This window comes from Manacus vitellinus, unplaced genomic scaffold (genome assembly GCF_001715985.3).
Source record: "Manacus vitellinus isolate BGI_N305 unplaced genomic scaffold, ASM171598v3 scaffold_62_pilon, whole genome shotgun sequence".
Lineage (NCBI taxonomy): Eukaryota > Metazoa > Chordata > Aves > Passeriformes > Pipridae > Manacus > Manacus vitellinus.
The window spans coordinates 3,045,986-3,071,017 of record NW_021940704.1 but is presented as its reverse complement, the minus strand read 5'-3'; the positions used below and the strand labels follow the sequence as shown (position 1 = coordinate 3,071,017).

Below are 25,032 nucleotides of genomic sequence, written 5' to 3'. Positions count from 1 at the left end.
GTAACACAAATCAATCGGATGGGAATAAGAGCAGCAATCCAGATACCCCCTGGTATCTCAGTGGTAAAACCCAGGGGGGCAGAGGTGGGTGCTGTGGTGCAGCCCTGCAGTGCCACTTCTCTGCCTTACCCTGCCCCAGGCACGGCCTTGCCAAGTGCAGGCAGGCATGGTTGGCACCAGCAGTGTGCAGTGCTTGCCAGGTTTGTGGTGATGCAGTGCAGAAGGCAAGATGATCTTTGGCCAAACCAGGGCTCTGAGCACCATAGGCAGTGAGCTCAGAGAGCCAGGGAATACCACAGGCTTTGGCTCAACAAGCATCTCAAGGAGAGAAGCTGCTTTACTCTTACTCTGGGCTTTATCTCCTTTAAGTGCTGCCTGTTTGCCCTGTCAGGAGTTGATGTGGATGGAAGGTGAGATGTGAGTGTGAGGTGTGGTTGCCGACTTACCCTGAGAAATCAGGAGATCAGAACAGCAAATAAGGAGCCTGAGTGGTGAATTTATCAGTGTAATACATTAATCTGGACATTAATCCAGCCAGGGCATTGATTTGCAATAATAACAGCCACCATGTTTGAAGTTCCAAGCTCTCAGCGCTGAAAATACCTTCTTTTTAAATACAATTTTGACCTCTTACCACAATACTGATAAATGAGAGTTATGCATTATTGAATCTATTCCTGAAGATGTGTTTAACAGATTGTGGTCTAACGTGACACAGTCCAGGGTTGTGCTTCCTTTTTAAAAGGTGTTTCAGAACACTTTGCAGTGCCTCAGTCACAAAGGGTTCCTTGTACTTGGCCATCCAGGAGTAATGTTTCTGGTTTGTATTAATAGCCCTATATTTTTAAACCCTGGCCAACTGTGTCAGCTTTTTTAGGACAGACTTTCATGGGTTCTGGTCCTGTCAATTTACTAATTTCCCTGTGAATTCCTGGTTCTGGGTGAGGGAAGTCGCTGGTGGGTGTGCCTGGGTGCAGCCGTGTGTCCGTGTCCCTTCATCTGTGTGTCACCAGCTTTGGGGTGGCTGGTGGCAGTTCTGCAGCTTCAGGGATGCACACCCCATGTCTGGGATGAGCAGATCCGTGTGCTTTTCCCTTTGTGAGGAGCTGTGCTATGTTAAATAATGCAATCCACTGGGAGTCATTTGTGTGATTTTCTCCTTAATTCCTTTTTGCTTTGGAAACGCCCATGCCCCAGAGCAACAGGTGATGTACATTTTAAAATAAATACCCTCTAAAGCATCGAGCACTCTTGCCTTCCTCAGAGCAAGGACAATTTTGTCTCCTCTCCCTGCAAAAACCATTCAGTTGCTCAGATGAACTCACTTTGCCTACAGTGCGCTCTGCGAGAGACAGTCTTTTGCTTTCCACTTTCAGTAAGGACAGGCTTTTGAGTAAAATGAATCTAGATGTGGCATTGCTGACATTTCCAGTCAAGTCTTGCTTATCTATGGTGAAAATCCGTGATGTTGTGCATCACGGCGCCACAGGCATGGCGATGCTCTGGATTATCTCTGTGCTGTGCCTCTGCACTGGGTCCCTTAGTCCAGGGCTCAGGGCTCCCCAGCAGCCTCTTGCCCCTCACTGTACATTCTCAGAGCCTAGTTTATATACATTTTGTAATATCCAGTTTGCTTATCTGCATTTTTCTGCTCCTTGGATAACTGAGAGACGGCTGTGTCCCTTGTGCCCCGTGGGCTGTACACGATGCCCTGATGTTATAGGGCCCGGTGCGTGCTGAGCAGCAGACTGGACTGGGGCTTTGTGGACCCTGGGAACACAGCTTAGGAAGCCTGACTGCTTTCCCACCCCCATAGCACAGTGCAGGCTCAGCCAGGGAGACTGAACTGGGTGTAAATCAAAGCCCAGCTCTGGCCCTCTGGTCAGGAAGGATTTCAGCACAACTGCAGGTCTTTGAGGCAGGTACAGAATGTGAGGAGTCCCTTCTGGGAGCGGGAGACTGGGATTTGCATGGGTATCTTAGGTTTGGATCTTGAAGAGTGTTTAGGCAATTGTGTGCTGTCCTGTAATGAAGGATCTGTGCTGTTGGCTCCGAGTCCAAGGCACCAGAAGCTGCTCTGGCTCTGCAGGACAAAGGTGCTGTTTTCCCCCCAAGCAGTTTAAATTTTGAATTCCAGACCCAATTTCATTATTTATCTGAGCTAAAAGATTATGGCTAGTGGTTATTTGTAATTACTCGACGTGAAAGATATGCCATGAGGCAAGAGGAGGCTTGATGTGCCCTGCACACAGAAGGGATCGGGAAGCAGTTACGGGAACATATGTGCCATCAGAGCCAGGGCTCGCTGGTGCTCCAAAGCCAACTCAAACCTGCATGGCCAGTGCTTTACTGGGGACACTCTGCCTTGGTACCAGGCCTTCTCCTCAATGCTGCCATGGCTTTATAGGCACTCTCAGCTCTCCAGTGGATCTGCGTTCCAGCTGTTGTTATTAATAGGAATGACATGGGCAATAACCATAATAAGGTGGAAAATCAGACTAATCCCATCCCCTGGGGTCTGCTGCTGTGCCCTGCCTGAGGCCAGGTGATCTCCTGCCTGCCAGGTGATACCTCTTCAAGAAAATGTGAACCAATGAAAAACAGAACAACCCAGTCCTAATGAACCTTTACATCTGTACTGACTCTCTACCTTTAATCTATATAAAACTTCCAACCAAGTGTGACAGCCTTCCCAGAATATGGGGCTATCACAGGCTCTTGCTCCAATCAGCCTCTTTCAGCTGAAATCCAGCCATTGGTTAAATTCATCAAAGGGCTTGAAAGCAGAAAGGGAAATTCTTTGACTTGTGCTTAACCTTTGGGTGATTGCACCTCTTCAGAGAATAAGCAAATCAAGTGGAACTGCCCTCCCATTTGTTTGGTGAATGAGCCATGCAGAGACCCACTAAGATTTGGCATTATTCACTTTGTATAATTTCTGAAGAGAGGTTTAAAAATAGATCCACAATCAGAGGGACTGTTAGGAGATTATGCAAGAGCGAAGTGCAGCGTGATGGGGTGGGGGGACGTTTTCTTGTACACTTCCTTTTGTCTGCTCCTTCAGCTGAGTGACCCTGTGGGGAAAACCATGGTGAGGTGTTGGACTGAAACACAAGGTACAGAACCCACTACTCCACTGCCCTCCTTGCTCTCTGTCCTGCTGGGGTTCCTCTGAGTACTCTTTTCTTTGAACACCAGCTCTTTGTATATCCTTGTTTGAAGATGTTTTGGTTCTGGAAGGGCCTGGTGAATACAGTGGGAAATTCTATTGTTATTTTACGGTGCTTTTATGTTGGCTGAATAAAGGGCATGTCTGTACAAGAACGGTGTGAACAAATGGCATCGACTCACCATGTTTCTCCATCTCCCCTCACAGCCTGCTCCTGTCCCTGCATCCCTCTCCTGTGGAGTACACAGTTTATATAATGTTGATTTGAAAGGGAACTACCCAGAGCTTTTACTTTCTAATGTTAGAACTCTATTGATGCGGAAATAAATGATGTAACAGAGAGATATTTCCCTGTCTTAAGATTATTCATATTTCTAGAGGCCATAGTCCTGAAAACTTTGAGGTACCTAAAATTTCCTAAGGAGATAGTAACTGATGGTAGATATCTTTTGGGGTTTTTTTTGGGAAGGTAGCTCTTCATTAAATGCATTTTGGACTAGTGGGAAACTCTGTACTGGAAACTCAGTGCAGAATCTCGTGGGCTAACAATGATCATTTATCCCTGGAAGAGTATGGACAGGTAAGAGTGGTTTAAGTGACCAGTTTGTGCCCCCTTCAGTCTCCAGGGACCACTAAGTCTCCGATTCCTTTTTCAAGTTGGCCCATAAGAAGCCAGTAAATGCTGATTAGTTGAAAACATTTAGCAAAATTTTGCAGTAGTGGCTGATTTCACTCAAACGTGTTTAATTCTTGGCTGCCTCACTGTAGGCAGGGGCTGAGGGGGAGCAGCTGTTCTCCTCCAACTGTGTGTCCTGGCTTGGGAAGCAGGCAAAGTCAGGGAAAATGCACCAGATGCATCGGAGGCAGAGGCTCAACCATCCCCCAAAATAGTCTTGCAGTTGGTCCCATCTTGAAGAGCTGGAGCAAAGTCCTTTTGCAGGGTCACAGTGGGTTCGTGGCTCACAGATTTAAACCCTGCCTGGGAGTTGTAACCCTTAGTTCAGAGGTCCCTTTGTAAATGTGCTTTAGGAAACCATCCTGGGTAGGAATCCTGGGCTTTTTTGATCCGGATGTGCTATGGATATGGACTGTGAGATAGGAGGGGACGTGGTGTGGGGGATCTGCTGCTGCAGGAGGGTCTTTCCTGGCACCCCCCTTGTCCTCCTCTCCTTTGACTCCAGACCTGCTCTAGTAACAGGGTTAGGCAGAGTGATTCCACCAGGTCCTGTAACAGGGAGTTGTTCCAGTTATTCCTTCTAGTTTTTATTTTCCTTCTTAACTTCAACAGGGAGTTATTTTATCTTGATAGCAGTGCCACCAAGGCATGGCCAGAAGAGAAAATGCAAAATCCTGAGTCAAACTACCACTTTTGAACTCCTTCCTTATATTCCTTGGAAGCTCCCCCTGTGGCATTAATGACAATCTTTCTCCTTTGGCTTTGGAAAGTGCAAGGGAAGAAGGAAACAGTTGGGATCATCAGCCAGATGGGCCTTTCTGAGCTTTCCCGGTGCTGGTGGCGACACTCTGCAGCATCCCTCCCATGGCCTGCCCTGCTGGGCTGGGCTGGCACTGCCCGCGACTTGCGGAGTCCTCTGAGACCCTTTATTTACTGTTTGTTGCTGTTGTCATTTTATTTTGGCAGCACCCCTTAATGTAATTCAGTATTTCCAGTGGCCACGTTCCATCCTGGAAATGACACTAGACTAGAAGAGAAAGCAAAATCTTCATGGACCTTAAGTAGGAATGATTTAATTCCTTCCCACTGACTTTGCTCACTGTTGTAAAGCACTCACCTGTTTTAGCTGAGTGGTGGGAGTGTCTTAAATAAGCATCTGTAGAGGAAGGGTTTGTGACTGAATTGTTGGAGGTTTGCAGGGGGCTTTGGAAATCTGTGAAGAAATTCCTGGGGAAGGCTGAAGTGTGTGTCATCCTGGTGATACAGGGATAACACCCCTTGTTCTTAGTGTATTCCAGAAATGTGCCAGCTATGCATATAATTAAAGGGAGCATTGTCCCTTTTCCCTTTTTTCTTTTCCTCATTAAGTCAATTCATTTGTGGTGCTGGGACATGGAAGTGGCCCCCCTCCTGTCTGTCCTGGAACTTACCTTTGCCCATTCCCAGGTGTTTGCTGGGAGGTGAGGAAGGGCCCAAGGTAAGCAGTGACTTTCCCAGTAGTTAATCTGGTTTTCCGCCCACTGAGAAACTTTTTTCTCCACCCCAGAAAGTGCTCTGGTGTCTCCTGTAAAACTGGCAACATTATTCTCAGGTCTGTTGTTCCAAAATGCTCCTGGCCGTTTCTGCACTGATGTTACATGGTGAAAGTGCCAAGGAATTTTCTCCTTGGGCTCTTTAGTTTGAACAACCAACTGACAAGAATAATTGATTTAATAGGAACTAGGACTTTCACCTGGAAGACAAACCGTGTTCAGAGTATGTCAGACTGAATGTACTTGTCACTTCCTGCATTTCTTCTCAGTGCCTCCCTCTTCTCCTGGGTAGGACACTTTGCCCAAGTATCTGTGTCCTCATTGTAAATTTTTAAGGCTGAGATTTTGTGAATTGTCCTGGTGGCCACAGAGAACATAACTCTATTTACAGCAACCTTCACCACACAGAAAACTGCTGGGTCTGGAAGAGTGCTGTTTAATATTTGACTATTCCTGTTGTGATTATTATGGTTAAATGCAGGTCTTTGCTACCCCGTTTTAGCAATGGACAAATTGTAGCTGGAACGAATGTAAGATGTTGGAAGTGCAAACTTCTGCATCAGCCAGTTAAACACAGAGAATTGTAATTTCTGGGGCATGATTCACCTGACTGGAAGGCAGATGGCTGAGATAGCCCAGATGAATCCCACTCCATACGTGTCTCTTCACTGGTTAAAAAGGAGTCCAGATGAGTGGTCTGACCTGCTGTGTGGTAACACTGTGGGAGAAAAGTTCCTTTCAAGGTCTTTTGGCTCTGACCACAGCACTAAGACCTGGCTTTGAAACCGAGAGATGTGAACTTTCTGGAGTGAAGAGCTCCTGTGTTGAATTCTCTCAGAAAATAATATTTCATGCTGACCTTTCTCCAGTTCATCATCTCCTGCTGCTGCAGATGTCAGGTCCTGTCTCCATATCCCTGCCCTGAGAGAGCTGGACGGCTCCACAGATGCAGCAAGATGTCTGGCAAGATAAATTAAACTGGATCTTTTAATTTTAGGCTCTGACATTCTCTCAATGGACTTAGCACGTGATGGCTGGAACTCCAGTTCTGCCATCCCACCGCCATCCTTTTTTTACAGGCTGAGCTGTGTTTCCATTCTGAAAGGCTCAGGCTTGCTTGCAGGATTCCTGGCACGTGGATCCCCTCCTTGGGCCAACAATAAGGACCAGGGGCTAGGAGGGACCAGCCAGAGGGGCCTTTCTTCTTTGGCTGACACGAGGCACTGAGAACCAAGGCCTTAGAGCCTTCCTCCTTGAGATCAAGCAGCACCTTGCAAAACCACCCCAGCTTCTGACATCCCCTGAAAGCACCTTTCAGAGCTCTGTGTTGACAGCAGAAAAAGGCCGAGGTGTCACCCCCTCGTCCCTGTATGTCCCTCTGCAGTCCCTGCCAGCCCTCGGAGCTGAGATTTTGTGCCTCGGGCTCGGAAATGCGTTTTTGCCGAGTAGGCGAGGAGGGTTTAAAACACAGTCCCTCTGAAGTTTGGTTTCGGTGACGTTTCTGTGGCAGTTTGTGCCCAGAACTGCCTGTGTGTGAAGTGACAGCAAAGTCTATGTCAGCTGAAGCAGAAACAGCAGGAACAGGGCCCCTGCATAACAGCTCCATTCCTGGTTCCTCATCACTGCAAAACGGACTAAAATACCCAATGGCATTAACAAAAGGAGAAAGTGTCAGGCCAACCCGAGTCATTTTTTGACAAGAAAACTGATTTTCCAGCCAAAGAGAATGTACCCTACTGCATTTACTTAGATAAGCTGAATGCAAGATCCCAGTGAGCCACGGGTGGAAGGTGGCCAAGGGCAAAGGGGGACATGTGAGGTATTACTGCAGGATTTCTGTGACGCTGGAATAAATTTTTCATGCTGTTCACAGATCTCTGGTAAGGTCTCTTTGGGAATAGTATTTACAGTTCTGGTCATCTGTGTTCAGGGAAGATGCAGGGAAAGTACCTGGATGCCTGAAAGGGCTGGCGGAATGCCTGTGGGAAGGAAGAGCTCTGGGCCAGAACAGGGCTGGAAGGGCAGAACTTGCTTAACCTGGATAACCATGCTTGGACAGGGTCCATAAATACAGGACCCTCGATCCAGAGCAGAGCAAGGGGTGGTGAGGAAGCACAGAAACATGGCACTACCTTGATCTGAGCACTCAGATGTAGCACTGGAATCAGAAATCAATCTCTATAACTGTTGTTTCTCCAGGTGTAGTTACCCTGCTTTGCTGAGCCAGGGCCCAGCACAGGGTGAACTGGGGGTCCATCACCATCTGACTCCAGGTGCCGCTCATTGGGATGGGACCCTCTGGTGCCCAGCTGTTTCCAGCTCTGTGTCCAAAGCCCAGGCACAGGATAACCCCACGCTAAAGCAGGAGATGCCTCTGCCATGACTTCAGCCGTGAACTGGGTCCATTGCTTGACTCTTCAGTGAGAGCTTATCACTGACCTGTGTGTGTGTTTGCTGTCTGATGTCAGGAGATCTTGTGAGGCTCGTGTGTACAAGTCCCCTGTGTGATACAGCCATGTTTCTTTTACAGCTGATTTTGAATTAGAAAGGATGATTTGTCGAAATGGAAGTTGGAGGAATATTATATTACTTTGCTGCAGGAACAAGAGGGGCCCACTGCCTAGATCTGTCTGGGTTTTGAGGACGAAAGTTAAACCTTGTAGATCTTGTTGCATTATGTACAACTGACTAATAACTGAAGAGCTGGAAGTGCAGCTCTGATTGTCCCAAACCCAAGGAGCTTGATTTCTTAAAGGAAAGCCAGTTCAAGGCAAATGGTAAATCAGGTCTTTTAATCTGTTGACTGGATTGCCTGTAGGACATGAATGTCCTTCTCTTTTTATGCCAAGAACCCTCAAGCAGTGCTAGAAGGTTCCCTTCTAGCAGGTAGTGATTAGCAGGCATTTTGGAAAGCCAGACTTAGGAAAAAGCCATTAAGAGCTCTGTAACCATTGCTTCTACAGTTGCATAACCTCTGTGATGGGCTTGTGTGCTTTGTGTTCCCTGCCTGAGCTGACAGGACACTGTGGCTGGAAAAACTTCACCACGTGGAAGGTCTATAATGGTCTGTAATAATCCAGTGCTGAGCTCTGTCCTTGTGAGCTGAAACTGTGACTTGGAGGCAAGCCGAAGTCCGTGTTCAGGGCATCTCAGTGGCAGAATTAATGAGCGAGGTTCAGGATGGCCCTGACAGGCTAATAAGCATATGGGTGAAGTGTGTGTTTGCTGGGGCAGCCTCACTGCTCAGTGCAGAGTTCCTGCAGTGGGCAAAACACAAACACAATTTACTATTCTGTTAAAAAATACACAACTGCCATTCAGAGGAGCAGTGGGTGCCCCGGGCATGGATGGATGGTTTCTGTGGAAGCACAGGCAGCAGCATTCGGATCAGTCCCTCCTGCCAGCATTCAGCAGGAGTTTCATATCTATCACAGCACCGAGGCTGACAGAGCTCAAGAAGGGTTTGGGTGATACTCTGGGGCACAGAGTGTGACTCTTGGGGATGGTCCTGTGCAGGGCTGAGGGCTGGACTCAATGACCCTTGTGGGGCCCTTCCAGCTCAGCACGTTCTGTGGTTGTGTGTGATTCTGTGAAGCTCGGTGGCTCTCAGTGCCATGGTGCTGGCCCACCTCTGAGGCTCGACATGGAGGGGTGTTCCGTAGGTTCTGTCAGACATCAAGGTGGGCTCAGTACAGTTTCCAGCAGGCAGGTCTCTGCGCTGTCAGCACAGCCAGTGCCAGCAGGTTTCCCTGAGCTGGGCTGTGCCCCAGGCCAGGTATGGAGCAGGTCATCGAGGTGCCACTGTGCTCTTCTGAGCTGCTGGAGAGCTGGAGGATGTCAAAAGCAAGAGATGTCAGTACATCACCAGCACTAAAATGGGGAACTTCCACTTCAAAAAAGAAGTGTTCTTCTAGTTACATGTGCTGCCTTTGCTTGGATTTGCATGGAAAGCCTCCTGAGCCTCTGACATTCCGACCAAGCAAACTTGCTCTGAAGTGAGAATTCCTTTGCAGGACACTATCGCTTGGTTTTGTTCCATTTTTGGGAACTGTGTATTCTGCTGGTGGAACTGTCCCTGGAAGCCATGTCCCTGCCAGATGTGCATGCTCCTAACACAACGTGGTGGTGGGAAGGAGGTGGTGCTGCTGTCCCAGGAGCTGGGACATTGCCCGGTGGGGAGCAGGATGGTGGGCTGTGGAGCACATGGTGTGAGGGTGGCATTGCCATGGATTGAGATGAGGGCAGCTGTTTGCCGTTTTGCTGAGCGCTTTGCTGTGTCTGTGCTGTGCACGTGCGAGTGCTGGGGATCAGGGCATGCACTGACTGTGGTTTTCTGTTTCCCAAGCTGATCAGTGGTGGTTCCATTGTAAGTGCTGAGGCAGTATGGGATCACGTCACCATGGCCAACCGGGAGTTGGCGTTTAAAGCAGGAGACGTTATCAAGGTCCTGGATGCTTCCAACAAGGACTGGTGGTGGGGTCAGATCGATGATGAAGAAGGATGGTTTCCAGCCAGCTTCGTGAGGGTGAGTGACTTTCCTCTTTTTCCTGCTGTAATGAATCACTGCTGATCAGAGCATCAAGGAACTGAGTTGTTGCTGTGTTTGTTCTGCTTAATTCCACTGTGTCTGTCTTCTGTCAAAAAATGGGGAGCAAGGAAGGTTTCAAAAGAAATTAGAGGGGTAGAGGGAGGCTGGAATAGGTGTTGGCTCTGGTTTTCTATGCTCTTGGGATATGAAGTGGCCTTTGCTGTGTGTCTATTGTGGCCTCTCTTCTTAAGCAGTTCTTTGTAAAACCAGTTCAGTTTTGTGGTGCCTGCAAGTATATGGTTTGGTGGGGCTTAGAAGTTCACCAGGCTACAGGGGATACCCTTGGAAATGTTCAGGGCCAGGCTGGACTTGGAGCAACCTGGTCTAGTGGAACATGTCCCTGCTCACGACAGGGGGTGGAACAAGGTGAGCTTTAAAGTCCCTTTAAACCCAAACCATTCCATGATTCTATGATCTAGACGAGCTTTGTGTGGCACAGGGAGGTGTCAGCCCTCCCCTTTTCCAAAGCGCTGCTGCATTTTGACTCTTCAGCAGTTTTGGATGTAAAATTACTTCACCAGTTAGTCTGTGACCAGCTCTGGTTATTTTTTTAAGGAGACAACCATTTTGTCTCTGTTTTTCTGCTGTAGTAGGTTTTCTGTCCCAGCCATCCCCAGTGATGATCCAGCCTTTTAGAAATAAGGAGGATTTGAGCATTTAATGGGATTTTTTTGCTCACTATGTGATAAAAGTGCAAAGGGTTAAGAAGATGCCCTTTCTGCTATAGTCAGCTCCTATCACATTTATTTGGGTGCTCCTGAGCCTTCCTCAGGGAGTCAAGATGTCACCTTTGACCTACTGCAGTTCTCTGTCCTCTCTCTTCTGCCGAGGGTTCAAGAGGCAGGATCAGAGATTTAATTCCTTTAGAAGCTTAGGAAATAACGGTCCAAAAAATGAATCACAGAATCAGCCGGGTTGGAAAAGACCCCCGAGATCATCCAGTCCAACCCTTGATCCAACCCCGCCGTGGTTCCCAGACCATGGCACTGATGCCACATCCAGTCTCAACTTACTCCACCCCCTCCCTGGGCAGCCCATTCCAATGCCTGATCACTCTCCCCATAAAAAATTCCTTCCCAATATCCAACCTAAACCTCCCCTGGCACAGCTGAAGACCCAGCCCTCTTGGCCTACTGCTGCTTCCTGGGAGAAGAGCCCAACTCCCACCTGGCTCCCCCCTCCTATCAGGGAGTTGTAGAGAGTGAGGAGGTCTCCCCTGAGCCTCCTCTTCTCCAGGCTGAGCCCCCCCAGCTCCCTCAGCCTCTCCTCACAGCACTTGTGCTCCAGTCCCTTCCCCAGCCTCGTTGCTCTTCTCTGCACCTGCTCCAACCTCTCCATGTCCTTCCTGAGCTGAGGGCCCAGAGCTGGACACAGCACTCCAGGGGTGGCCAAGAAATCACGAAGATTTCTTTTGCCTTGTAAGATTGTGTGAGATGTGACTCTTTCCCACCCTTCCAGGCCATTTGACGAGCTTGGTAGTGGCAAGGGGAGGACTGTTCTCCCTCAAACATGCACTGAAGACATTCTGCATCCCAAGGAGATTCTGTGTTTGCTTTGGTTCTCTGCCTGTCTCACCTTCTTCTCTGAACCCTCCCTCTTCTGGGCATCCCTGAATCATCAGCATCTCTGTGTCATTGATCACTTCACCTGGGAAATAGCCACGGGGATTAGGAAAATTGGGTAAAAATGTATAATATGGTTTTTCCTCTGGTGTTACAGTGACCACCAATGAGGAACTCAGACCTTTGCTTGCTGCTGCCTCCCCAGCACACAATTTTGTCCCCTGTGATAGTCAGGGTGCAGCTCTTGGGTCTCTCCCAGGACCGGCCAGTGCCAAGAGCAAGAGATCAGTGGCTGGAACTGGAGCATGGGCTGCCTGAAAAAGTTTATGCTGTTATTCTTTCCCAGAATAATAACAATTTTGTGTCTGACCCTGCAGCCAGTTGAGGCAACAAGTCTGGAAAATGGATTTGTATCAGGTGTGATGGAGGTGAAAACCTTCCTGCAGAAACACTCCCACCTGTGTCCCTAACACATCTCCTCTGCTGAAGCTGGAAAGGCTGAACAAGAACAATCTGTCTCATTATTTTTGCTTGATTTAGAGACTAAATGTTCTGGGCCAGTTTAACTTCTCAGTACATTGACCACTGCTGTTTTCTTTGTGATTCTGGGGAGAAGATTTACCCCCCCTTTTTGTGTGATGTCATAAACATCCTGTTCACAGGAGATTTGAGAATAGTCTGCTTTTGCACTGCCCTGTTTTCTGAAAACACCACACTGAATGAGCAAGTCCCAAAATTATTTTGAATGAGCAGCTGAATGAGCAAGTCCCAAACCCATGGATCATTCGACTTGGCTGAACTCTCCATCTCTCCCTACACTTTTCAAAGGCTTGGAGGATGGGTTTAGAAACTGAGAAAAACAAAGGAGACAAATGAGTGAATCTCAGACTGTTGTATACAAGTGTGTGATCGACGTCCTGGAACAACCCTTGGTGCTGAGCATCACGGTGGCCTTGCCAGGCAGGTTTCTTGCCCCTTCTGTCTAAAGTCACAACCCTGTGGCTTCACTTCCGTCAGCTCTGCCAGGGGCTGGCTTGGCTGTTCCATGTGGGAGACACTTGCTGAGGGTGGTCTGGGACCAGCCACTGCCCTGGGACAGACTGATGCACTCCTGAAGGGGAGCACTGCCTGGCTCTGCTGCCCTGAGTGAGAATTAATATTTAAAAATAAGAGCTTTGGCCCATTTTGTCCACAGGTCTTCAAGGGAGGCTGGAGGGGGGGGGGAAGATTTGCCCCCCAGGTTTCCAAAGCAGCTGAATAAGAACTAAAAGAACTGAGAGAAGAGCAGCTGATCTCTCTTTCATCATGAGGAGACTGGGTTTTTCTCTGTTTTATTTTGAGCCATGATGCCAGAAAACTGCCTGATTTAGCCTGGGTGGTTCTAGTTTTACTTGCAAAATAATTGCTTTTCTTTATATTTCTCTTATGTAAGTACCAGGAGGAAAAGAGAACAACAGCATGTTGAATAGCAGAATAGGAATAGCATTCAAGTGAGGGATGTCAGACAGACTAGGCAGGTATAAAAACAAAGAGGAATAATTTTAGGATATTTTAGACTTCGGGGCTCTTGTAAGTACTAACAGTGGTTGCAGCAGAAGATCACTGCACAGTTGGGTTCCTCTGAAAGTCCTTTGGATCACTTCTGAGGACAAAACTGGGCTGCAAACCTAGTTTGCAATGAGATGTCTGACGCTTCTTGCTCTCCAGCCAGATCATCTGAAAACCTTTGGCAAAGCACTTGGCACTCACGAAATCTCATAGCAGGAAACTTCACATTTGGAAGTGGAGAGGAAAACAGGAACCTGCTGATTCCCTTGGCCTTCTTTCCACACAGAGTCAGGGGGTGGCACACAAAAATTCCCTGCGCATACAGGAGTTGTTGTCTCCATGCTCACACCTGCAATAATCCTCTCGTAGCTTGGGACTTGGCTGGAAGAAAGGGGGAGAGAGGAAAGCCATAGAGTTTTGGGAGCACAACAACTCTCAAGGAGAAAGTGGATGATAAAGCAGTGCTTTTTGGGGAAAAGAAAAAGCACAACATAGGAGAAGCAAAATTTGGAGTTAGTAGGGAATGGTCATTGGTTTCTGCAGGGAACTGCTGCACTCAGGGAGAAGGTTATGAAAACCCATGAGTCAGAAAGGGGTATAAGAACTTCAGAACTAAATTTAAGGCTCAGTAATGAGCTGTTTAGGACAAGTGAAGGTATCTGTGTGTATTTTAGTGCACATTATCCAGGGATCCTGGGCACCCACAGGGTGCAGCCATCAACCCCATGATTAGTGCATGTTGTCTTTGAAAGTCCTGTGAACTTCAAGTGGTCTGTCAGGTTGGGAGGTGCAACTGGAAAAACCAGCAGGAATTTTAAACAGGAATTTTAAACTTCCTGTTTAAAACCGTGGAGGACAAAACCCCCATATCCTAAGTTGTAGAGTTGAATTTACTGGTCTGTACCCTCTGAAAAGATTAGAAATGAAGTTAAACTTGATTCATCACTAATTCATTAAGGTAACTAACTGGGTTGATATCCCTTACATAAAGTGTACCAACTAAAACTCCTATTTCTGGGAAGCACAGGATTCTTAAAATTGTTAATGCAAGTAATATATATACACTTATATATATATATGAGTTTTTGCATAGCAGTACATCCAGCATTGACATATGCTCAAAAAAATAGGCTTAGTGTTGGTAGGGAGGGATTTACAGTACAGAGTAACAGTGCTGCACATGGATCCATTGTTGTACCTTGAGGTCTCCTTTAGAAAACACAGTAAGTCTCAAACCAAAATTTTGCTTGCAGAGCCCCACATCATCATCCCAAAGGGCCCAGGTGAGGCACTCCAAGCACAGGAAGTCAAATGGCTTTGTGTTTGGGCTCTGATATATTTCCACTGAAAAAGAAATAAAACAAGTGAAGCTCATGAACGTTTAGTGCAGTGGAATCTTCCTGCAGAGACGTGGCAGAGTGCACCTGTCCTGGGCAGAGGGGGGGATTTATTCCTCTGTAAAGCTCTCTTTAGTCTTCTTGGATCCAAGAGGCAGACTGAGTTTCCAGAATGTATTTCTTCTCAACTCATCAGCAGTGAGTCTACCTTCCTTACGTTAGGAAGCCAAGGTAAAGAGCAAAGCTGGGGCTGAGGAGGTTTTACTGCAGCTTTGTGCAGTGCCTGAGTTGTTGTGCAGAAGTGAAGGGTCCTCCCAAGGCCTGAGCAGGGGGGATGTCTGAATTCTTTGTGTGCTGTACCTCTTCCAAGAGAAGATGCAGGGGTGGAGGAGGGCAGCACCATGTTTTCTCTCACCATTGCCTTGGTTCCCTCAAGTGTTGTAATTTTAGATTGATTTTCCTGCTGAAAAGCTGCCTTTGACCCACTTTATTTTCTGTTGCTAAAGGAGAAGTGCTGGATAAATTGGAATGAGCTTTTACGGTGCTGTGGAGGAGGAGACTCTAAACTCAGAGCCTTGTCCCAGGGCCTGGCAGCTCGTACCTTTATTGGGTACGTGGGTTTCGTTTTTATTGTAGGAGTTGTGACTGCTCTGTACCGCAGGTGTAATTCCAAGAACCAGCCACATCTGCTGCTTTTTGCCTTTAAAATCTGATTATATCTTGATACAGCAGCTCATCACTCACCTGCTCTTCCCTTTGCTGCAGTCCCTGCATTAGCATTCCCTTAGCATAGGTGGCAGTGGCACCAAGATGAGATTTCCAGAGGAAAGAGGGTGGTGCTGAGGTGGCATCACCTGTTGGACATGCAGAGTGGGATGTGCTGCAGTGCCTGCTGCAGTCACTGCCTTCTAAAGGAGATTTTATTCTCCCGTGGCAAATCCAGCGTAAAAATAGCTCTGGTGGAGGTCTGGGCACAGCACAGAGACTGGATGGGCTGAAGAAGTTTGGGGTTTTTTAAAGTCAAGCAGCATTTGAGCCCCAAGTGCTGCCTGTGCTCCTGCAGCCACCGGGACCGCACAGCTCGCGCCACCCAGACAGGTCCCATCCCTCGGGTCCCCACAGGGGCAGGCACTGGCACTTTGCCCTCTACAAGCTGCCTTGCGGGTGCAAAACCAGAGTTTTGAGGCCATTCTTTGAGTCAGGCAAGCCAGGCACAAATCTTCACAGCTTGCCTTCCCTGTCCCCTGCCAAGGGGGTCATGAGGGAAGAACCTTCCCCTTCGCAGGGGTCTGCAGTGAGCTCGGAGCTTTCATTCCTGCCCCTTGTACCATCACACAGTAGGGGCTTTTGGTTTTTGGGAAATGGGGAGGGCTGAACCCTAATTCCCAGTATTTTGATGGATAAAACAAAGCACATCCACTTTATTGCAGTGTCCAAGACATTTTTGCTACATGGTGGAGCTCCAGCCCCCGGGAGTCTGTGCATTTGGAATGCAGGAAACAGGGAGTAAGCACAGGGCCAGTTCCTTGGAGCTGTTTTTGTTCACCTTTCGTGGATGCAGAGCCTGAAGCTGACCCTATAGAATCCCCTGCTCTTTCCTTTTCCAGAAATAAGGGTATTTCGCACCTTGGGTTAAGGGAATTTCTGAGGCTGGGAACGGAGAGTTTTAGAGGGGAGAGCAAGAACTGGAAGTGGTTTTGCAGGAAGGAAAGAGAGGATATCCAGGAGCCTGTGAACTGGAGGAAAGCGAAGGATGGTGAGGCTGGAGGCAGATTACACAGGGAGAAATTCAGGCTGCAGAAGAAAATAGTGGTGGGACCATGGGAGGAAAAAGAGCAACTTGCTTCAACTACTTTTCCTTCTACTGACAGACGTTCTGTTCCTTGTCCTGGAAGAGGATACAGGGAGGTGGGCTAGTTTCCCAGCAAACAGCATCCCACCCACAGTCCTGCAGCAGGGCAGGGGGCTAGGGCTGGCCAGGGGAGGACACTCAGGTCCTCACTCCTCTCTGGAGGCAGGGAAGGGGAAACACCTCTGCAGAGCCCAGGCCAGGCTGTGCTCCCTCCTGAGGGCAGGGAGAGGCTGTGCCTGGACCACTGGAGTGACACCAGGAGACTGATGATGTTTTACTTATGCAAAGCTCTGCACCATGAGCCCTCCTTGATTGCAAATAAGTAAGCGATCTTCTTAATCCAGTGTCAGTCCAGCGGAGCAGGAATGTGACACAGGGCCTGTGGCTGCAAACAAGGCACAGCACCAGCGACAACCAGCTCAAGGGGGGGAGGGAAAGGGGCAAATCCTGCCGAGCAGGGCAGCGTGGCCAGGTGGGAAATAGTCCTGTGGTGCAGCAGATTCCTGGAGGGTATTGGAGCCTCTGACACTGCTGAGCAGTTGTAGGGCCAGTGACACTGTAATCCACTGTCGGTACCAGGTGTTGGTGAAGGCTGGGCTGCTCACACTGGTGCTGGTTATAAAATCACTGGTGAGCAGATTCCCTGGAATGGCAACAGCTCTCTGGAAAGATCTCCATGTGTCATTAATCTGCCGCGTTATTTAATTGTGAGCTGGGATCCGGAATGGCACATTATCTGCTAGTTTTGTCCTTGTGAGTATCCACTGAATGGAGATTAATAATCCAGATGGCTGGTAAAATGTTTGTTTTATTGTGGTTTCTGATTAGCATGAGATGATCAGTCCTCAGTACCTATTCAAGTAAAATGTCCTCTACATATAGTGCATGCACTCAGCAGGTTCAATATGCAATAATTGCAGGTCAGCTCATGCTGGACCAGTGCCCTTGGGTGAATTTATGCACCATTGGGTATAGCTGCAAATTGATGAATCAGATTTATAGAATTTTATATCATAGAATCACAGAATGGTTTGGATTGGAAGGGACCTTAAAGATCATCCAGTCCCACCTCCTGCCATGGGCAGGGCCACCTCTCACTAGCCCAGGTTGCTCCAAGCCCCATCCAACCTGGCCTTGGACACTTCCAGGGATGGGGCAGCCACAGCTTCTCTGGGCCAGGGCCTCCCCACCCTCACAGGGAAAAAATCCTTCCCAATATCCCATCTAACCCTGCCCTCTGGCAGTGGGAAGCCATTCCCCCTTGTGCTGTCCCTCCAGGCCCTTGTCCCAGATCCCTCTCCAGCTCTCCTGAAGCCCCTTCAGGCCCTGGAAGGGGCTCTCAGGTCTGTAACCACCTTGTCAAAGATCACTAAATTTGCCAGGCACAATTTTCCCTCAGTGCAGCCACGTTGACTCTCATGAGTCACCTTCTTGTTTTCCATGTGCCTTAGCATGTTTTCCAAGAGGATCTGCTCCATGATTTTGCTGGGCACCGAGGTGAGCCTGACTGGCCTGTAGCTCCCTGGGTCTTCCTTTTTTCCCTTTTTAGGATATCAATCACACAGAACATAAACTAGCACAATGCAATGATCAGCTCTCCCTGGCTCCCAGAACTGGTCCTTAGGAAAAAGGGGCTTTTTTATTTCACTGTTTTCCTTCCATCTGCCTCTGCAAGTTATTCCATTACACAGGAGCTGGTCATGACTTCCCAATTAGGGTTGAATTTTGAAATAGGACTGGGAACCTCATGATAAGCCCGTTCCTCTCCACGTGTACTGTGGCCTTTCAATGGGAAACATCACATAGGATGAGCATTATGCAACTTGAATTATTTCCCTCTGTAGTTTTTGTAGGTTTCTTTTAATTAATTCTTGACACAAAGCGTTTGAAATGGCTCTTGGGGCAGACTTCGTTGTTTTGATGCCAAGCGTTTTTCATGGCATGGGGGGAACCCACACAGTGCTGTGTTATTTCACAGCCCGGGATGTCTTAAAGGGACACTGAAGGCTGATTTATTGTTGTAGGGTTGTTGATGGTTGGTGAACAGCTGTTGTTATTCTTAAAAACCCAGTGGCAGTGGATGCAGTAATTTAGTCTAGTGTCCTAACCCCTGGTCTGTGCCAAGCCACAGCCCTGGAGTGCTGAGGAGGACAGGACAGGAGCCTGGAGAGGCTTCTTGAAATCCAAGTGAGCAGCAGAACTGACGAGCTGCCAGGGAACTGACATCCCATCTCTGCTCCGTGGAAAGCCCCACAGGAGCTTCCCAGGAGTGGCAGCCACCCATCCTGAGCTGGAAAGGCTGGGGAGATGGTGTGAAACTGGGAGAAAACTAGAGTTATGAAGTTTCTTTTATAAAAAATAGGGGTATTTGCACTGGGAAGAGGGTACATCTGTGTGTTTGTGTCCTGTGCACATTGGAAAGATGGGGAGGAGATGGACCTTTTCCCATCAGTGGGATCTCAGCTGTTCTCCACAGGAAGGAGGTCTGGCATTTCAGGCAGGAGAGCATTTTTGGGAGAGTCACATGTGTCTGAAACATAGTGAACACCCTCCTTACAGGAGCTTACTGGGCTAAAATAGGAATGCTGCAGCGCTTTCTAAATCAACTAAATATGACATTTAATAAGTTTCTGGGCAAAGCCAGCGTCACCCCCGTTTGCTGTTCCACCCAGCTGTCGCCTGCAGCGCTTCGGTCAGAGCAAGCGGGTCAGTGAAGCAGAGAGGATCCAGCTTGGGGTGGTGGCTCTGGGACACAGGACACAGTTAACTCTTTAAGTGCCACCTCCTCATATCCCTGCATGTCCCAGCTTCTCCCCAGGATTTGAAGGCTGGAGGTGTGAAACCAGTATCAGACCCCAGGTCTCTCTAACCAGGTTGTTGCTCATGGATAAGTACAAGAGCTTGGGGAGCCCACAAGATGCATTTAAGTCCATATTTAATGTCTGCCTGAGTTTGTCTGTGATTATCCCTGGTTTTAGGTGGGGAAAGCCTCCTCTAGTTTCAGTGACTGGCCCAAGGTCAGTGGCAGAGCTGCCAGTGTGCCTCAGCTTTTGTGAGTCATGGTCCAGACTTCAAATGATGCCCTGGAAGAATGACCCAGGCTGGAATTTCAGAGAGCTTTAGAGGCTAAGGCAGAAAGCAGGAGTGTTTGAGCAGCACAGTGGGATTCATCCTTCCAGCAGCTGAGACTGCAGGGCATAGGGTGGGAGGCACCCTCAGCTTCCTCTGGGCCCAATAAAACTGTTGCATTTGTTTTTAATCTAAGGCAGAAGTCGTCTAGACTAGAACTGTGGTTTCTGTCCTTTTGGGAACATGAATCCTGGCAGGAAGGAGCAAAAATTTCATTAAGGAAAAAATCAGGACTCCTGAGGTTCCCAAATGAGGAAGGAGGGAGTGTTCCTGCCGTTCACAAAAGGCAGACAGAATCTGAGAAATCATGGAAGTTTGCAAGCTTGCTGTTTACCTTGGAGTTTCAAAGTCTTAGGATTCATGATTCAAGCTTACATGCACATAGTTGTTATGATTAGATCTTTCCTCCTTTATGTTTTAAATAAAAATTGAATTTTTTCTCATGCTCACCTGACTTGAGGAAGTAGAGCTTTAGAAGTGTGCTCTGTTGCCAGACTGGCAGCAGTGTCGTAAAACTTGGTGACAGGCTGTTCCAGTTGGGTTTGGGAAAGCTGCAAAATTCCTTTTCATAGGAGCAGGAGGGTAGGGTGGGAAGTTATTTTAAACTTCAACCAAGAGGAATTAATACCCACATTAGTCCTGCTTGATTTTCAACATTTGTTTGGTTTGGAATGCCAGTGAAGTGCCATGAGGACATACCCCTCATGGCATCCCATGGCATTCTGTCCTTCCAGGTCCCATTTTCCCTTCTGAGGGTGCCCCCAGGTTTTCTCAGCAGAGCAGTAGGTGTCACTGATACCAGTAGGTTGTCCCCTGAGGTCACTTACATCAACGTGGCCAGAACTCAGCAGCAGCACTTGGGCATTTATTTTTCAGCATAACCCACACAGAGAGTGTTGCTCTGCCTCGGTGTACCCAAAACCTCTTCCAGAGCAGAGAGGGGTTGCTGGGAAGAGCCATGTTTCCTAACCAGCTTTTGGGTTGTTTCTCTGAACAAGAGACATGTTTCTGACATTTGTTTCAGTGTGCCAGGAGAGGTTTTCCATGCTGGATCCCCCTATATTTCAGTGGGATTAGATCCCTGCCTTCCCTTTCAGTGGCTCAGCCAGACCTTCCAGTGCTGATAGAAATTGTACAAAACCCCTTTCAGAGATCTATGTGTAGCTCCATAACTGGGAGACAGCAGGAGCTAGTCTGTCTTTGCAGCAGATGCCACGATGGAGAAGCCCATCCTGAGGGAAGGTCCTGGGGAAAGGCCCACAGAGCTGCTCCCAGGGGTGCTGCAGCTCCCAGGGGTTCCGTGTCTCCAAACTGGCACAGCTGGGCCTGGCTGGGGTCACTGACCTGCTCTCTCCCTCAGCTCCAGCCCTGGTTTGGCCTCTGTGAAGGCTTTGACATATCCCTCCGGTCTCCTGATGTGCCAAAGGAGGTTCCACGTGCCAGGGCAAGGCGGGGGGTGACAGGCAGGGCTCCGCGTGGGCAGAGCAGGCAGGATGCTGGATCCATCCCAGCTCTGCCACTGGCTCACTCGGGCACATGGGCTGCCCTGGGATGTACCTGGCACTGCTTGAGCACAGCCCAGGGGCAGCAGCTCAAGGTAGGGCTGGTGGCCCAGGGAAGAGGCATCTTGGTATTTAAATGGGCACTGCTGCCCTACACCCTCCTGTCCAGTCCCTGACAGCTCCAGACACTGGGCACACTTGGGAGCAGGGCGACAAGTTTGGCTTTTTATTGCTTTGGGGTTGTTTTATCCCCCAAGTTTGCAGCAGCCGTAACATTCTGCTGGAGAAGAGATGGGTTTGGGGGTTTTATGGCCTTTAGAACTCACAGTAGGATGGCAAAATGTGGGAGCTGCAGGAGGTGGTTTAGCAGAACACGATGTTGGTTGGGAAAACAGGGAAGGAGCACAAGCAAGTTTGGGGGTTTTTACTTCACTAATTTACAGGAACACTGCCCTTTACTATCTGTTTAAAGCCTAATATAAGCTGAATAATAGGAATGTATGAAAAACTATTACCACTGAAGGGAAGCCTGAAGATCGGATTAATGATGCCGTTAGTTCCCCATGTGCTATGTGTGTGGACTCTTCCACTGCTCACAGGTACATGAATTTTTAGGTCTGAAAGTCCTCAGTATTTGGGCTTTAAATGCTAAGGAGAGAAGTTGCTTGATTTCCATCATAGCTGAGGTGATCTGTGTAAGACGGGGATGTTTCTGTCAGCTTTAAGCGTTATTTAATGCTTGTTTACAAACTACCCTGAGCCCAATTTGAGTCAATCAGAGTTATTTTAGGCAGGTTTTATTTGGGGGAAAAGGTGACAGAAGGAGGCCCTTGATCCGTATGTTGCGTGCAGAGCGCAGGCTTGTTCAGACAGATTAGAGAGAGTGTAATCTTTTAGTTTGCAATTTCAGTGTAGGTTTTTGATGATGGAAAGAAACTTCAGTGTGCTGAAAACAGAGTGGTACTTTTTCATTGCTTTTTGTAATTATTCCAGTGTAGAGTATTCAGTGCTCAGTGCTTGTCACCCCATTCCGAGCTGCCCTCAGCCCCCAGGTTTTAGGAGACTTACTCAGTGCTGTCCCTGTGGGTTGGGGATCGCAATCTCGGGATGCTGAGATGGGGGATTTGCCTGAGTCAGAAAGGCTGTTCATGTGAACTGATGAGGAAATCTGCTGTGAAATGAAATCAATGCTCACTCACAAACTCTGGCCTGGGCTGTTACAGAAACCCCAGGAACACAGCCCAGTGCCCATGTGCGCATTCATTCACATCTCTGAACCAGGCACATCTTGACCTTAAATCAGTCACCTGGAAAGGGCTTATCCCTCCTTCCAGAGGATCTTCCTGTTCAGACAGACCCCAGCTGGAGGTGGGCAGGAACTGGCACAGCAGTGCTTTGCACCAGTACCTGCAATTCTCCTTAGACTGGTCTGTTTTACACTTGTCCATGGTTCGGAGCACTTGGTAGCATCCAGGACTCAGTCACCCTTTCACATGATTATTTTGTATTTGGGATCAAAACAGACAACACTTGCAACTCCTCACTTATGGGCAGAGCTGGGCAGTGTGTGGGCAACCTTTGGGCAACCACAGAAGTGGACTGTGTGGACTGTGAGCCATGTGGACACCCCGGTGACCGCTGTGGGTGTGAGGAGGGAGTGGATCTCCCAAAAACCAGGCAATCCTGACTCGTTGGCTCCTGATGCTGCTGTGAATAAGCCCTTTGCTCTCCCCTCTGCTCCTCACAGCTGTGGGTAAACCAGGAGGATGGGGTAGAGGAGGGGACCAGCGATGTGCAGAACGGCCACTTGGATCCCAGCGCCGACTGCCTGTGCCTGGGCAGGACCGTGCAGAACCGCGACCAGATGAGAGCCAACGTCATCAACGAGATCATGAGCACCGAGCGCCACTACATCAAACACCTCAAGGACATCTGCGAGGTACGGGGCTGGGACCCTGGGGGCTGTCCACAGGGAGGGTTTGTCCATGGCCTGTGACCCTGGGGCTCAGCAGGACATGGTGGGCTGTCTAGAGCTGAGGGTTTGTCTATGGGTTGAGGGTTTGTCCATATGCTGAGGTTTGTCCATGGGCTGTGACCCTGGGAACTCAGCAGGACACAGTGGGCTGTCAGGAGAGGTTTGTCCATGAGTTATTTGTGAAAAAGCCACAGTGTGTTTGAGTGGCGTGTCTATAGAGGAGCAGCATCTGTTGATAAGTATTGATAGTTCTGAGAATTTTCTGCTGGATCTTATAATTCCTTCAGTTTGTATTAACTAAAAGTACAATTTCCGGCCCTTTATTCCATACCTCTTTGACTGAAGCATGATGAGGTTGAGAACCTTCAAACAGTCCTCTTAATTAAAACCCAGTGCCATCTACTTTTGAACTTGTGATTGAGGAAATGAGGTTGTAATTAAACCAATCAGTTACCCGTGTCATCTGTGCCTTTCATATCCGGTTCACAATTTCCCCTGGCTCAGGATGGCCCCAGTTACCTTTGCTTATGGTGAGACTGATGGAAAAATGTTTGCACCGTGAGAAATGAAGTACACTAGGTTTATACAGTGGAAGGAAACCAGCAAACAAATGGACCTTAGTGACTGACCCCACTCATCCCCAATTTGATTCTTCTTCATGATGTTACAATTAACCTCTACAACCCCTTACACACAGGATTAGTCCCCTGAGCTGAGCCTGGCGTGCAGAGCGTGTAGGAAGAGGAGTGCACAGTTGCACTGGAGAGGGCAGCAGGACAGCTTGGGCATTTTATGTAGAGCATGTACTTATCTCTGAGAGGCAGAAGTTTGCTAGCACTGAAATCAAAGCCCATGGATGCCTTTCAGCTCATCCCTTGGAATGTTTAAGATTTAGTGAGCCTGTGCCCAGTCAATGTGGTGAAGCCCCTTGCGGATTCTGCTTAGAAGAATGTCTTCCTCCCTTCCTACTTGCTGCTTGTCTCTTGACGAGGCAGAGCAGCCATCCAAAAAGCATCTATGACGCTTTTCAAATATGGAAGAGTCTTGGGATTTCAATTTGCAAACAAATGAGCTTAATTTCACTGTGCTATTTCGGTCAGAGAGCTTTGCATTGGAGAAGGGAAGAACTGCAGGCACTTTTCCACATACTGTTTCTTTTTCTGCATTTGCACTTTTCCATTGAAAAATTAAATAAACCTTAACTTGCACCTCCAGCCATGTCACTGTGCTTCTGCCAAGTGGGATTCTCAGGAGGTACAGCCAGATACAGCTGCATTGACATCCATGGGGTGACACGGATTTACTGCACCTAATGCTATGTCCCAGATAGGAGAGAGATCTGGAAAGCTCTTTCTTTGCTCTGTGTGATACAAAATGGCATTGAGGGGATAAATCTTACCTCCAGGTAGAGCACCAGGAAATGATTCAGCTGCTTCTGCTGAGGAAGGAGGAGGACTGAGATGGGCATTCTCATCTGTGAAATGATGGGCTGTGCCTTGCTGGAGAGAGGCTCATTGTGCTCAGTTTAATCAGAGCAATCTCTCTGCCTGGAGAAGGCTTGGGCATTTGGGCACAGCATGACTGGAGATGGAGAGAGTGGCTGGCTGGAGCTCCCAGTGCCCCTGATGGATAACAGAGGTGTGATTTGTGCCTCAGGAAGAGCACAAACCCTCACGAGCTGCATGAGTGCTCTGACAGTGGCAAATTCCCTGCTTCCCTTGGCTCCTTGTTTTAGGGTGTCAGGCGGAACGGCAGCAATGTGAGGCACTGGAGGGGGTGGCAGAGGGGCTCTGGCTGGGTGGCAAAGCTTGAGCCTGATTTAGTGCTGAGTTTAGCAGTGTGTGGTCATAGTCTTGTTGCTGAGCTGTAATGAATAACAAATCCTAATACCAGGGAGGCACTTTAGGATATGTGGTTGTTACTGAGAACAGTGATTAAGAGCCCTTCCATTTCTCTCTTCTGCTTCACAATGTATTTCCAATACCTCATCATGGCCGGGCTTCGCGAACGAAGATTTAGGAAGGCTCTACCCACGTTTGTTACAAGCATGCTGGTGGCTAAAGAGGCCAATACGAGATAGGCATGTCCGATTGCAAAAGGCACAACAGAAAGACTCCTTAGCTGGTATATTCTGCAAGACATGATTCTTTCTGCGTTGTCTT

At 48.4% G+C, this 25,032-nt stretch overlaps 1 protein-coding gene across 13 annotated transcripts in view; it reads left to right on the top strand.

The window, feature by feature from the left end:
* The window catches only part of ARHGEF9 (Cdc42 guanine nucleotide exchange factor 9), a 206,312-nt gene that overhangs the window by 131,397 nt on the left and 49,883 nt on the right, over positions 1–25,032 (top strand). For all 13 annotated transcript variants that reach the window (XM_018083279.3, XM_018083277.3, XM_018083286.3 and 10 more), the window contains 2 exons: positions 9,723–9,902; positions 22,643–22,834. In XM_018083279.3, coding sequence (XP_017938768.2) covers positions 9,723–9,902; positions 22,643–22,834 — 372 coding nt within the window. The remainder of the gene's footprint in view (positions 1–9,722; positions 9,903–22,642; positions 22,835–25,032) is intronic.